The sequence below is a fragment of the Vulpes vulpes genome, chromosome 9 (assembly GCF_048418805.1).
Source record: "Vulpes vulpes isolate BD-2025 chromosome 9, VulVul3, whole genome shotgun sequence".
Classification (NCBI taxonomy): Eukaryota; Metazoa; Chordata; class Mammalia; order Carnivora; family Canidae; genus Vulpes; species Vulpes vulpes.
The window spans coordinates 58,672,587-58,688,704 of record NC_132788.1 but is presented as its reverse complement, the minus strand read 5'-3'; the positions used below and the strand labels follow the sequence as shown (position 1 = coordinate 58,688,704).

The 16,118-nt window shown below is 38.4% G+C and overlaps 1 protein-coding gene across 10 annotated transcripts in view; it reads right to left on the bottom strand.

Moving 5' to 3' along the window:
* Window positions 1-16,118, bottom strand: part of TMCC1 (transmembrane and coiled-coil domain family 1) — a 247,575-nt gene that overhangs the window by 34,105 nt on the left and 197,352 nt on the right. The window contains exon 1 of one of the 10 annotated variants that reach the window (XM_026016991.2): window positions 8,274-8,936. The exons of 8 other annotated variants lie outside the window; for them this stretch is intronic. Coding sequence is in view for 1 of the 2 variants with exons in the window: in XM_026016989.2 (XP_025872774.1) it covers window positions 8,570-8,695 (126 nt within the window). In the remaining variant the exon portion in view is untranslated. Of the gene's footprint in view, window positions 1-8,273; window positions 8,937-16,118 lie in introns of those variants that run through there. One more of the 10 variants, XM_026016989.2, reaches the window with a different exon arrangement.

Genomic DNA, 16,118 nt, shown 5'->3' with positions numbered 1-16,118 from the left:
TTTTTTTTTCCTCACTTGATAAATAATCTTTGTACAAATGGAGTATACCTGTAAGTTCTGGGATCACTTTTTCATATTTTTACACAGAACTCTGGTTATATGCAACAGCCCTGGGTTCTACAGAGAGGTGTCTGGATCGCTCCAGAGGGGAACAGTGGAAGAAAGTGAGCAGAGTATCTGATTACCTCTGTTTCATCTAATATTTATTTATATGAGTATTCTGGGAAAAGTTAGCTTAGAAAAATAAAATGTTTTATTGCTTAATTTAATTTAATTTTTTAAAGATTTTATTTATTTATTCATGAGAGAGAGAGAGAGAGGCAGAGACACAGGCAGAGGGAGAAGCAGGCTCCATGCAGGGAACCTGACATGGGACTTGATCCCGGGTCTCCAGGATCATGCCCTGGGCTGAAGGTGGCACTAAATTGCTGAGCCACCCAGGCTGCCCTTACTGCTTAATTTGAAAAAGTGTGATATATAAATAATACTTATGATAATAATCCTGGCCACTTTTTAAAAAAAAAGATTTTATTTATTTATTCATGAGAGGCAGAGAGAGAGAGAGAGAGAGAGAGAGAGAGAGAGGCAGGGACACAGGCAGAGGGAGAAGTAGGCTCCATACAGGGAGCCCGATGTGGGACCCCATCCAGGATCACGCCCTGGGCTGAAGGTAGCGCTAAACCGCTGAGCCACCAGGGCTGCTCAATCCTGCCCACTTTTAAATCTGGCACTATAGTTTGTCTCAAACTTCCTTTTTTTTAAAAATTTTTATTTATTTATGATACACACAGAGAGAGAGAGGCAGAGACATAGGCAGAGGGAGAAGCAGGCTCCATGAGGGAGAAGCAGGCTCCATGCACTGGGAGCCCGACGTGGGATTCGATCCCGGGTCTCCAGGATCACGCCCTGGGCCAAAGGCAGGCGCTAAACCGCTGCACCACCCAGGGATCCCTCAAACTTCCTTTTTGTACAAACTACAACTTTTCTATACCCAGCACTTTTCAGGTCCATTTTCCACAAAGAACAAAGTTTTAAAATTATCTCATGGGTGATACCACACATATAAAAATGAGTAGAGGACATGCTCACTGAAATGCAAATTCTGGTGGGGTTTGATTGCTAGTTTTGTGGCTCAAGATCCTACCACATGCTTCAGCAAAATGACAAAAAACTGTATCATGGATTACCTGGGAATAACGGAAACCTTAAATTTAAATCCACATATGCTAAGGGTCACACCCATAATTTAGTTCTTCTGACATAGCATGCTGTTTCACCTACAGGCTCTGTCCACATAGTCCAGGGCATGTTCTTCTTTCCTTTTCTGGCTTCTACTCATCCTTCAAGACCCAGTTCAGGTGTAATCTCCTCCAGGATATCTTTCCTGACAATCTCCCTCTCCCAGATGGATTAATGGCTTTCTTCATATTCCCATATAGCTAAACACACCTCTCTCAATGTCCTTATCACATTATATTGAAATGATTGCTTGGGTGTCTTGCATCTACTGACCTAAGTTTTTGAGGACAGGGATTAAATCATATTCATCTTTGTACTCTAAGAAGCTAGCACAATGCTTTGTGCAATGATACCCAGTAAATGTTTAATTTAAATTCTCACTAGTATCTCCTTAACATGATCCTTCTAGTCTCATATAAGTGACTGAGCCTATGTTACTACAAATGGAATAAACATGAGAATTTTTATAAGAAAAATAGCTTTTAATAGGTGATACTCATTCCTCCAAGGCTGCTGGGGAAAAACTGACTCTGTTCAGTATCAGTTTAGATTGTTAACATCCTATCTGGCCCACCTTGCTCCAACCCAACTATAAAATATCCATTATAGGATCTAGGACTGCTACTCAGAATTGCTTTGTCACAGGAGGACTGGTTTCCTAGCTTACGTAAAAGATCTGATTGAGGATTAGCACTGCCAGGCCTGATGTTTGGACTCACGAGAGCTTGGTCAGATGATTTACTGTCATTTTAACAAACCTTTGATGAATGTCTCCTATGAACAGGGCCTATCTATGTTAGGCACTGGAAGTAAAAAAAAAAAAAAAAAAAAAAAAAAAAAAAATATATATATATATATATATATATATATATAGGCACTTAAGGAGACTGCCATTCTAGTAGTGATGGTGTAAGTTGACAATAACATGCTGCTTTGTTGTGGTTATTATGGTGAAGTGTTATTTTTATAAGTTTTTTGAGCTAGAAGGAACTTAAGAGATCATCCAGTTAAGAAAATTTGATAGAGGAGTAACAGATTGTGAGAGAAAGATCTCTCCCTGATAACGAAAAGAAAGAATCAGTAACATTCAATGAAAATAAGGAAAGGTGCCATTGTTCAACCTAATCAGGGAGTTTCAAATATCAGTTCATGTATGCTACTGGAAGTATGCAAACAGAGACTTCATGCTTGAATGCTAAAAATGTCACATGAGGATACATGACATTTAGAATAAATGATCCAAATTTCCTTCTGAGATTATAATTTGTTAAAAAGAAATAGTGACTCAGGCTATTCAGGATTATTCAAAAATCATTCTCATGAGGCTTCAGAATGAAGAATGAATAGTTTGAAGCACACAAATCGGCTAATGCTAAAATTTGTATCTATTTTCTTTTTTTTTTAAAATTTTTATTTATTTATTTATGATAGTCACACACACACACACAGAGAGAGAGAGAGAGAGAGAGAGAGAGGCAGAAGCAGGCTCCATGCACCGGGAGCCCGATGTGGGATTCGATCCCGGGTCTCCAGGATCGCGCCCTGGGCCAAAGGCAGGCGCTAAACCGCTGCGCCACCTAGGGATCCCTTGTATCTATTTTCTGAGCATGTACTAACTAGGAAAAGAGAGTCACACAGAAATGTTGTCACTGCTGAGGATTTAAAAATACACAAAAAATCCATGTGTGGATTAGCCAATTTGTAAAATTTGCCCCCAATGAGTTCCCCTTTACAAGTTAATTCCCTACAAATACTTTTATGACACAAGTTTTCTTAAAAGATTTCTAAGCCTCAGCTTAATCCTATTTCACTCAATTTTGATAAATTGCTAAAGCAATGAAAGAATTTGGAAAGCTCCATGGGGGTGTGATAACCTGGTTATCCCTGAACTTGTTCAGTAGCTTGAAGGATGGAGGCTCTATCCAAACTATACATCCCCAAACCCTTTTTAGGGTCTAAGTATTCTTCTTCCTCTTAAAATGGTCTTAAATACCATTTCTTTGTTAATGACTTCCAAATGTATGCCTGTAGCCCATACTTCACTGAACTCTAGCTCATATATCCAACTCCCTACTTAGTATCTCTTCTTGGATGTCTAACAGTCATTCTGAATTTACTATGTACAAAACTGAGTTCCTGATATCCCCCAAACCTGTTTTTCCTGTAGTCTTCCCCATCTCAGCTAATGGCCACACTTCATTGATCTACATGCATATATCCAAAGCCTTTGAGTCAACTTTAACTCCTTTTTCTCTCATATACTCTATCCAGTTATCGATATCAATAATCATAATACACATATAGTACTTACTATATGCCAGGCAATGTTCTAAATGTTTTGTATGTTTAGTAAATTACATAATTCTTATAATGACACTACAAGATGGGTATGACTATATTTTATAGCTAAGAAAACCAAAAGATAAAGAATTTAAGTTGTTTAAGATCATGAAGTAAAGAAGTGGCAAAGCCAATGTTTGAGCCCAGACAGTCTGATTCAGAGTCTATGTTGTTATCCCCTACATATACTGCATTGCTCCAGCAAATGTTTTGGGCTCTACTTGCTAAAGAGTTGCAGAATCTGATGATATCTCTCACTAAATCTCCACTGCTGCCACTCTAGTATAAGCCACTATCAGCTCTTACCTGGACTACTGCAATAGGCTCGTAACTATCACTGGAATAATATTTTTATAATCAATTCACACAGCAGCTAGAATGATCCTTTAAAAATGTATCAGGTCACAATAGTCTTTTACACCTAAAACGGCCAAGGGCTCTCTGAGTCAGAGTAAAAGTCAAAGTCTTTACAATGACCTGAATAACCATGATCTGGCACCTGTAGCACATCTGTTACCTCCTTGACTGTATCTCCTACTACTCCTTCTTTTACTCCACTGCCACCAGCTACAAAGGCCTCCTTGCTGTTCCTGGAATATACCAGGCATGTACCCATTTCAAGGCTTTTCTAGTTAGTGTTCCTCCTGCCTGTAATGCTTTTCCTCATATACCTGCATGACTTACTCTGTCATGACTCCTTTGCTCCAATGTAACCACAGTAGCATCTCTTAGGTGTCTCTACTTTCTTTATGGATGCCAGTCCTTCCTGTCTTGGCCATTTTTTTCACAGGTGATGAGGAATAGCAAGATTTCAGTTTTTCCAGTAAGTTACAAATAAAATATATAATGAAAATGACTATTTCAGGGATTTTGCATATGAAATGAAGAACATTTCTCTGATGTATCTAGATATCTGCAGGGTAAAAATGCAGAGACAGCCTAGAGAAAATTAGGAATACACAGATGGAGGAAGGATATGGTACTATTATATTAAGGAAGCAGATTGTACAAAGGACTGAGGTTTCTACTATTTAATTCATTTTGCAATTATCCTTTGATCTCCTTATATAAGGCACTAAAAAAAGGTGAATCTCTGCTTTCAAGAAACGCATGATCTAGTTGGTGAGGCGTGAAAATGATCAACTGAAATACAGGTCTGATTAAGTAAATGATAACAGTAGATATGAAGGCAAAGTACTTAAAAAGACAAAGGACTCACATATTTTGAAGGGAAAGAGAACAGAGGAGGCTTCTTGGAGGAGGTTAAAAAAAGAAAAGAAAAAAAAATAAAAAAAGAAAAGAAAGAAAAGATCCTTGAAGAAAGAAGTTTTTGATTAAAAAAAAAAGGTAAGGAAAGGCATTTCAGGATGACAACCCAGTATAAGCAAAAGCCCAGGAGAAGGAAACGTAGTAGCTTTTTAAAGATAATTGAAAGGTTCATGAAGCTATAAAAATAGGGTTCTGGTGGGAGATGAGCTCCCAAGGTCAGTCTAAACCACTGTTTTGCACTTTATTCCAAGCATATTTCTTTTTTAAAAATATTTTATTTATTTATTCATGAGAGAGAGAGAGAGAGAGAAAGAGAGAGAGACGGGGAGAGGGAGAGGGAGAGGGAGAGAGAGAGAGAGAGAGAGAGAGAGAGAGAGAGAGAGAGAGAGAATGGCAGGAACACAGGCAGAGGGAGAGAAGCAGGCTTCATGCCGGAAGCCCAACATGGGACTCGATCCCGGGGCTCCAGGATCATGCCCTGGGCTGAAGGCGGCGCTAAACTGCTGAGCCACCCAGGCTGTCTTATTCCAAGGATATTTCTGAACGCTCCTCAATGGTAATAGTATAATCTTCTCTGGAATCTAGATCTAGAAGCTACTTGACTATGTAAAAATCTACATGTCCAAAACCAAAGATCATGATTCTCTTGTAAACCTGGTTTTCTTATGGTGTTCTCTATCTCAGGAAAAACATCACTACTCATCAGGTTACTAACAAGCCCAAAGCCAAAACCAAACCAAATAAAACCAAAGCCCAGGAATAATTCCTGATATCTTCTGCCTTTTGCTTCTATTCAACACCAAGTCCTACCTATTTTACTTTCCAAATTTCCACCAAATTATAATACTTTCCAATCTATCTCCACCGCCATCACCTTAGAACAAACTCTTGTCATCTCTCTCATGGAATGTTGACTGATCTACCTACACTCAATTAGGCTTTCAGTTAAGCTGGAGAATTTTTTTTTAAAGATTTATTTATTTATTTATGATAGACATAGAGAGAGAGAGAGGCAGAGACACAGGAGGAGGGAGAAGCAGGCTCCATGCCAGGAGCCCGACGCGGGACCCGATCTCAGGACTCCAGGATCGCGCCCTGGGCCAAAGGCAGGCGCTTAATTGCTGAGCCACCCAGGGATCCCCAATTTTTTTTTTAAAGAAGTCCTGGGTGCCTGGCTGGCTCAGTTAGTACAGCATGAGACTCTTGATTTTGGGTTCATGTGTTTAAGCCCCACGTTGGGCATAGTTAAGTATACTTAAAAAAAAAAAAAAAAGTTCAGGACACCTGGGTGGCTCAGCGATTGAGTGTCTGCCTTCAGCCCAGGGTGTGATCCTGGAGTCCCAGGATGGAGTCCCGCATCAGGCTCCCTGCATGGAGCCTGCTTCTCTCTCTGCCTGTGTCTCTGCCTCTCTCTCTGTGTCTCTCATGAATAAATAAATAAAATCTTAAAAAAAAAAAAGGCAAAAAGAAGTCCTAAACCACCCAATGCTTAAATTCTTTTAGTAGTCTCCCAAAACTCTTACAATAAAGAACAAGTATCTGACTATGGTCTATCAAGTCAGTCCTATGTGATTAGGCTCTGGATCTATTTCTCTAACTGCTTCTTACAGCATGCTTCTCCTACTCTAGTCAAACTGGCTTTTTTCAACCCCTGCTGCTCATCCTTTCTTCTCACCACAGGGCCTTTGCACATACAATACTGCCTACTTATCCTATCTTCAACTTTCAGCCAGACCCTTTGCTAGGTGTTTGCTCATATCCTGATGAACAAAACAAAGTATCTCTGCTTTCATGAGGCTTAATGGCTAAATGGAGAAAAGTGGCAGAAATGGAAGAACCAGTAGTCAAGTAAAAATTGTGAGAAGTACTACAATGAAAAAAAGAAAACCAAGTGCTGTGAGAGAAGGAATAATGTTAAGGGAGGGAAATCTACTTTAGATTGGGAGGTCAGAAGAATTGAGCAACATGGCATTTGAACTGAGCTCTCAAAGATGGAAAAGGAAATTGTTATTTTAACCAGGCCATAAATGAGGAAAGGTATTATTACTGTGAGTTTCATGTGTCAAGAGAATATAGAACTTGGAATTTCATCAAAATCAAGATAAAATACAGAGTTAAAGCAATTCCAAAAAAGAAAAAAAAAGATTTGTCCATTCACTGCTTAGAATTCACTTAGTAAATAGTTGAGAGTATATCACCAAAAAGGCTTAAGGAAGGAGAAGGATGCTGAGAGAAGTAAAGATCAGTAAACAGGAAGAGGCCCACCTGCCCAGTAACCTAATAGAGTATATGGATAACTGTATTTACAAGGCTTATATAACCAATGAGTCAGCAAAAAGTCAGATGTCAATGGATCTCTTCTGTGCCCACTCTAAACAGCTAGGAATCTTGGCTCTCTCTACTATTGAGAAGAGGGGCCTGGGAACAAGATCTCAGGTTGGACTACTAAAACAATCAACATTTTTTCCAGCAATACTTGCCTAAGTTAGAATGAGGAAAAGTAAATCCTCAGGCTTAGAAAAATCTAAGATACAGGATCCAACTTGAAGTAGATTAGAGCAAAGTGATTCTGGTAGGTTTTCCAAGATCTAATACAACCCATTTCTTTAACTTGTTGTAAAATGTTTGTTACAGATTCGAAAATCAAGACCCCAAAATCTGCTGAAAACCTCAATTTTAAAGAGAGAATGTCTTTATCTTTCTTGGGGACCATAAATATTTCAGGGTTACTTTCTACAACTATCTTTTCTCTAATAAACGCTAATTGTATTAATGGTAACAGAAAAAGTTTTAATAATGACAGAATTGGGTCTGGCAAAGAAAACCATATAAAATAGAACATAAAGGGATTAAATCGCAGTACAGGCAAAGAGATATAGCACTAACAGCCACTTGATATTGAACAGCAATGATAATGAACCCAAGACAAACACCCACCAACGCACGGCTATGAAAATAGCAGACTCCTCATCCTGCCTTCCTCCACCTCCATACTTATGTTCTCAGCCTATTACTGTTCCAGTGGCAACAACTCAATAAGAGCAGGGAGTTTTTATTTTTTCTTTTCCACATTAGGGCATAGGGAAAGCTGGGAGGAAAAAAGGAAGGTAATTATAACTGTTCAAAGAAAAGAAAGGGTATCTGTTAGTTGGCATTCTTTGCTCTGGAAATTCCTGGTTTCTGCCTGTTCATGGACAGCCGAGAAAACCTGATGATTATCTCTGAAGGTCACAACTGAATGATCAAGAATAATGTTTTCCTTTCTGGCTTCTTGGGTCATGCCTCTTCATCAAATATGATTCTGCAAAATTTTTTAGTTCTTGCTAAGAGGCAATTCTATGTAGCTGATTTAGAAAAATAAAGATAATAATTTTAAAAACCAAGAAACCCTCCCTCCCAAAACACAAGCAATACATTTATCTTACCAAAACCCCCTGTCAGGCAGTCTGCTGATTTTGCTTGCCACAAAGCTCATCCTTCATTTGTGTACTGTCAGAGCAAGCTTGGATAGTCAGAACAAATCACAACCTCTCTTGACTATGTGCTCTTTCCATTTGTCCCCGCTTCCAAACTGCAGAGAAGCTGTGGCAGTCTGTCACGGCTGCACATACTTGGTTTCCGAGAATAACGCTGTAAATGAGGACAGCTACCACTGGGAATGCAATCCCCCACCAAAGAGCCAGCCGAAATGAAGCTTCTAGTGGATCCCTTGGCTTCTCACCTTCACAGCCTCAGAGAAGTGCCTTTCACAGAACAGGCAGGTACAGCTGCACCACATCAACATCCCCGCATAGCCAATCTTCCGCAGTGCCCACTTAGCCCATGTACAGTTCCGGTTCTGTCTCATACATCAACTCTTCGAGCTTTCTACATCTGGGAGCCTGGGAGGACTCTGTGCTGAATAAACAGAAAGCTTCTGCCAAACAAGCATCGTGTGTGTGTGTGTGTGTGTGTGTGTGTGTGTGTGTGTGTGTGGTTTGCCAGAGCTGCTAATGCAAATGAATAGTTTTACTCTGAGAATGGAGATCACAGACAGTATCTGCCTCTCTTCTGGAGCTGTGAGCATCTTTTATAAAAAAACAAAAAGCATCAAACTGGCTGAATTTAAAGCTACAGGGCATTAATTCACCATTCACATCTGTCTTCTTGTTTAAAACCAGGTACGGTTTAGAGAAAAGCTTAAAGAAGGTTAAAAACATTCTAAATAAATGTTTAGGCAGCCTGGTTCAATAAATACAAAGAAAACCCAATCTACCCATGTTTAGATAAAGGACTAAAAGATTTCTGAAACAATTTCTATGCTTTCCTAATGTTTCTTATTTTTCATCTTAGGTTCACAAGAGAATTTAAATGAAAATTGAGTAGGAAAAAACTGAGCATGAGATGCTGAAGTTTTATTCACTATGGATGAAGGGGAAAAATGCTTCTGAATGAATGGCACTGGAGTTTACTGAAATCTACACAATAGATTAAAACACCACAATCTTTAGCCCAGGCTTGGCTCCTACATCATATGCTATTTATTGAATACCTGTTATACTGCATTAAAGAACGGCACATTTTAAAGAGATTGTTCCTGCATCGAAAAAGTCACGTTAGTTAGACAAACCATCAGATCTGAGCTTTATTTCTTCATTTGTAAAAGCAGTTCTGTGAAATGTACACAGGAAGAATTTTAGTTATTACAAAATATAGTGTAGTCTGTAGAATATGTAGAAATATTTCTCTGAAGTTAATACACAGAAAGGAATCAGACAAGACAATCTGAGAGTTTAGTGCCTAAAGCTATGAAAATTTCTGTACTTCTACTTAAGTATGGGGCTGGAGGCTCAGACCAGCATAGTACTAAGAGGTCAAAGAAGGTCTTTCCATCAGCATTCACCAGCTTCATGTAGCTTCCTTCGTTTAAATCAGATGAATAAAATTCAAATCACTTTTCGTGAATTTGAAGAAAATTCTGGGTTGAAATCATGGTTCCAGAAATTCCTGTTCTATCTCTAGAGACACAGAATTCTGATCTTGACTATCCAGAACAAATTAATAAAGAATTTAATGACTAATACAAATTTTGTCTTTGCTTAAAAATTAAGTTGCAAGGTTTCAACACAGTAAATATTTGTTTCTACAAAAACAAGAGAAAAAGCAATCCTGCACAGCTAGCATCAACACCAGCGAATGTTTGCTTAGTTCTGTTTATTATAATTTTTAATATAGCTTCTTTTAAGACAATCATGTTCATTATAGAAAACTTTGAAAACACCAGTGGGCATAAAAGAAAGCAAAAATTTGCAATCTCACCACTCAGAGAAAACTTCTATCCTCATTCCTTACTGCTAAGATCTTTTTTTAAAAAGATTTTATTTATTTATTTACTTGAGAGAGAAAGAGCGGGGGGGGGGGGGTGAGAAGCAGAGAGAGAAGGACAGGCAGACTCCACACTGAACAAAGAGCTCAACACTAGGATTGATCCCATGAACCCAAGATTATGACCTGAGCTAAAATTAGGAGTCAGACATTCAGCCGACTGAGCCACCTCGGTGCCCCTGACATGCTTGTGTTTGTCAGATAGTTATTATTATTATTATCTACTCCCTCCACTCAGTTTTCTCCCTGAAATACAAGTTATAATTGATATAGGTGGTTGCGACTATACAAGGAACAACAGTGATAGAGAAATATGAATCCATTTGTTTTTCAAGGAAAAAGAACATTTTTGTCCCAAAGTAAAGTGGCAGTCTGTCACAGAATTTGAAAAAAAGACAAATCTTAGGAAATGAATTGATTTGCCATGGTTTATGCTACTGGGATCTGAAAAGAAGCCATGAAATATGCAAAAATATTTTGGCAAATTTTTTTTTTTTGGCAAAATTTGATGAGTTTTGATGAGCTTGCTTCCTTGGCTTACAGATTAATCCTTCATCTTATAACACGAAAGATTATTTTTTATCACCTGTGTAATTTTATTTGAGCAGAAAAACCTTCTGGCTTTATGTTTGATTCATTACGTTCTTAATGAATAAAAACCAAACCAAACCAACCCAGAAAGATAAAAAGGTTCTGTACTGATGGAAGAGTTACGATTCTTTACAACTGCATTCCCTTAATATGTATTAAAATGTTTTATTGTCATTTTGACCCAATAACCAAGTATCATTTCTCACCCATGATCCTATCTTAATCAAGGGTTCAAATCTCCTTTGCCAACTCTTAATTTTTCTTTCCTAAAACTGGGTCCAAAATACAGAAAAGTAAAAACTTTTAGAGTAACTTTGTTTTTTAAAAAAAGATTTTATTTATTTATTCATGAAAGACACACACAGAGAGAGAGGCAGAGACACAGGCAGAGGGAGAAGCAGGCTCCATGCTGGGAGCCCGATGTGGGACCTGATCCCAGATCCCAGGATCACACCCTGAGCCAAAGGCAGATGCTCAACAGCTGAGCCACCCAGGTGTCCCTAGAATAACTTTTATACCTAAAACTATCTTTTAGAGTCTCATGGAAAGGACTGTGCAAGGTACTCTATAAACTACTGCTACTCCAAAGAAAAAGACTCTTAGGGACATGCTTTCAGACTATACCCCTATATTGGATCAGGATGTCTAGGATGCTTTTTAGCTCGAAGTAGATGTTGCATGAGAATAGATTGTTGACCCAAGTTCTATCTGAACAGGAACTAATGACACTCAAAGATCTGATAAAGGAAGTTTTATTGTGGTTATTTGTGTAGAATACTGTTGATGTTGCCTTTATATTCTTTTTTTTTTTTTTTTGTGGCTATATGAGGAAGTCCTTTCACTTTTTTCTTAAACTATTTTCAAGCCACATTTTAATAGATTTTTGTTTTTGTGATTCGAAATAAAATAGGTGGTATCTGATTTTCACTGAATACTCAGCATTCAGGAACTTACTGAATTTTCTGAGTTTTCCTTAGCTTTTTATGACAATACAGTTATTTTGCACAGGATTGATAACACTCTTATCTCCTTTTTATCAGGCTATAATTGGATTACATGTATTATATGTACCTGTAATGCTATATCTGAGAATGATTTTTCATTTAATCAGATATGAAAAATCACATTAAGGAGTAATAGTTGACTTCATATATGGCACCAATGCTTCCCAAAAACCCCCCCTAGGAAAACTGACCTACTTGATACTTGGTTACAGGGTCCTCTGACTTACAGGTGGTAAGGAAGGTCAGTTACTTCCATTTGCAAGCCTCAGAGCAAATGTTGGGATATTTGATGTTAACTCACCCAAATTTATCAGCATAGCAGGTGAAATCTAGTGAGTTTCTTAAGCATGGTTTCCTAACCTCGCAATGGTAAATAAAAGAGGTGTTTAAAAGTCCAACCAAAGATTCTTTTTGAAAACTTCTATACATAATTTTGTGGCTCAAAACTAATAGCTCTGGGGCAGCTGGGTGGCTCAGCGGCTGAGCGTCTGTCTTGGGCTCAGTTCGTGATTCCGGGGTCCTGGGATCAGGTCCTGCATCAGGCTCCCCACAGGGAGCCTGCTTCTTCCTCTGCCATGTTTTTGCCTCTCTCTCTCTCTCTGTGTCTCTCATGAATAAAAAGAAATAAAATCTTAAAAAAAACCCAACAACTAACCTTCTGGATTTGCAAAGAAAATTCAAGGATGTCTGTATCATTTTAGCATTCTTATTGTACCTATGTAAATAGGTCAAACATAATGAGACCAACCATTTTGTGATCAAGAATAGTCTTTGGAAATTACGACAGATCACAAGAGGGATGAGAAATTGTCAGCAAAAATTTTGAAAGAGTAAATGATAATTTAGATTTCAAGTGTCCTTTCAAGGGAATGCCCATTGTTCTCTATTGGATCCTTTGGGGTTATGTGATTGCAAAAAAGTCTTCAACTTTGACTTTAGCTAGGTTATTTTGCAACTCTGCAGAAATGGAAATTACCCTGTGGACAGTGTTGATGATGCAATGCAAATGAATTCTGTCTGGTAGAGAATATAGATTTCCTGATTTCCTTAAGTCCAATTCTCATTTGGACCGATTTTAACACCCTACCAGTTCCTAATAATTGGTTAATTAGTGAGTGAAAAAAAAAACTTTGACACGTGTTCATTTTGTATGAGAATTTTAAGTTTTTTAAAAAATTTTTTATTTCTTTTAAGATTTTATTTATTTACTCATGAGAGACACACAGAGAGAGGCAGAGACAGGCAGAAGGAGAGGAGAAGGCTCCCCACGGGGAGCCTGATGTAGGGACTTGATCCCAGGATCCCCAGGATCATGCCCTGAGCCCAAGGCAGATGCTCAACCACTGAGCCACCCAGGCATCCCAAGAATTGTAATTTTACCTTTAAAAATAACCTTTAACATTTGGATCCTTGACCTTTTATTTCTCAAAGCATCTAATTAAGAAACAATTGTTTAGCTGGAGTTAGCAAGCCACAGTCTTCTGCCTATATTTATAAGGCTCTTACAAAAGAGTGAAGAACTATTTTCACATTTTTAAGGAGTTGTAAAGAACAAAAAAAACCCAGTATGGGGATCCCTGGGTGGCGCAGCGGTTTGGCGCCTGCCTTTGGCCCAGGCGCGATCCTGGAGACCTGGGATCGAATCCCACGTCAGGCTCCCGGTGCATGGAGCCTGCTTCTCCCTCTGCCTGTGTCTCTGCCTCTCTCTATCTCTCTGTGACTATCATAAATAAATAAAAATTAAAAAAAAAAACAACCCAGTATGTAACAGCAAATGTGGCCCTCAAATCCTAAAATATTTTATACAGACCTTTATAAAAAATTTGCCAATCTTTGCTTTAGATCAAAACTACAGCGTGTCACCTGGCATAGACATTTTATTTTTTATTTTTTTAAAGCTTTTTTTAAAAGACTTTATTGATTGATTGATTGATTGATTCATGAGAGACAGAGAGAGAGAGAGAGAGAGAGAGGGGCAGAGACATAGGTAGAGGGAGAAGCAGGCTCCATGCAGGGAGCCCAATGTGGGACTCGATCCCGGGTTGAATGAGAATCTGCATTGTTCCTGAAAAATAGTACAAGCACAGGTTCACTGTCAAAGCTCAAGCCAGGAAACTCACTCCTAGAGCTTCACTGAACTAGATCAATGTATACACAATAGATACACACACAGCAGTAATGATTCTAATCATAAAGGAAAAAAGATAAGGAAAGTAAAAGGACACCTCCTGTGGTCAATAAATATGTTCTAATATTAAGAATTAATGTCCCTTCAGATTCTAATTTACATACCAATGTTTCCTCAAAAGAAATTCCTTTAAAAAAAAGATTTTATTTTAATTTATTTGAGAGAGAGAGCACAAGAGAGAGCAGAGAGTACAAGTGGGGAGTGGCAGGAGAAGGTCAGAGGGAGAGGAAGAAGCAGACTCCTAGCTAAGCAGGGAGCCCGGTGTGGGGTTTGATCCCAGGATCCTGAGATCATGACCTGAGCCGAAGGCAGACTGACTGAGCCACCCAGGTGCTCCTCAAAGAAATTCCAGGCTATAAAACACGAAATGACTGTTGTGCAAAGGGCATAAGTGTACTAAGGGCATATTACTACTCCTAATGTCTATATATCTGGGATTCTCACTTTCTAATGAGGAAGAAAGAGGGAAGAATAGGAGGAAATATGCCTGGAGACTGTGCTCCCAACCAAGGTTACTCTTGATATTTTGGCCATTATGCCCTCCATGGGCTCCACGCACTAAACGCCAGCATCACTTCCCTCCCCAAGTCTTTGTGACAACCAAAATACTCTCTCACATTTCCAAAAGTTGGGAGGAAGGGTGTGGTGGGAGTGGTGGGGTGGGAGATGAGTTGATAGGTTCTCGGACGTCTGAAATCTGACTGAATTTTACAATTCAAGAGTTTTCACAAAAGATGATTCATTCTTTAAATATCTGTAAGTTTTCAATCTTGATTTTACTTGTCAGAATCCAACAACAGATGCTGTTTTGTTCAATGGCCTGATTTCCTTAGATTCAACCTATTTGAAATACTTTAAAAAAAATCTAGGGATGCCTGGGTGGTTCAGCAGTTGAGCATCTGCCTTGGGCTCAGGGCGTGAGTCCTCTCCACGGGGAGCCTGTCTCTCCCTCTGCCTATGTCTCTGCCTCTCTCTTTGTGTCTCTCATGAATAAATATAATTTTAAAAAATCTAATATAAGGGTGCCTGGGTGGCTCAGTCAGTTGTGTCCGACTCTTGATTTCAGCTCAGGTCATGGTCTCAGGGTTGTGAAATCAAGACCCACATCACACTCCATGCTGGGCATGGAGCCTGCTTTAAGATTCTCCTCCTCTCCCTCTGTACACCCCCTCAATCATACGCTCTCTCAAAAACAACAACACACAAAATTCCAAAAACCAAAAAACTAATATAACAATATAATTACCTGTTCCAAAGAAGAGAGAGGAAACTCTGTTCTGATATTTCTATTCCATTAGTGTTCACAGACTTGTATAGTATTTGAACGGATAAGTTAACATAGGAGACCACTAAACTCTCAACCACTAAACTTCTGGACACAGGTCAACAATCTATGGTCCTAGTCAAACTACTTATAAGATAAGGCTCCCTAAAAATTATATAAGGCCAATTCATTATGATTATTTAAAAAAAAACAGGGGTGACTACATATGGAAGGCCCAACATTCACTTCTGGTTCTCCAGGGCAAGGAGAGAGGATAGGCTCAACAAATGTCTGTTGAATATATCAGTAAAAAATAAAACCATAAATCATATCACCTCTAATATATGCTTATATTATTTAAATCTACAGATAGTTGTGGCTGATTTCTGAATTGGAATCTTCCATCTTTTGTATTCAATGTTTTACAGAACCACTTTTGATTACTAGGCAGTATTTGTTTACAAATTTATTTTAATTCTCTAAGGACTGGGTTTAGCTTCTAAGATTCTACAACCAAATAAAAAATAATTACCTCCTCCGCAAAAGTTCACAGGATCCCAAATTAAAGTTACAAGAAACCCCAAAACATAACCCACCCCATGATTAAATGAATTTATTAGAAATGTCTGAGGGACAAATTTCTTATATAAGACTGAGAAGCAATAAATATGGAAGATTTCTGTTTTCAAGCCATTATTTAGAAAATCAATATGGAACTGTTTCTAGTTTGTTCCTGACTTCAGCAGCCACTCATGAAATAAATATTTTTTTATCTTTCTATGATGTGTTCTGAAAAAACTAAATCTATAAAAAACTATAAATTTATAAAAAACTATAAATCTCCTTATGATTTGATAAA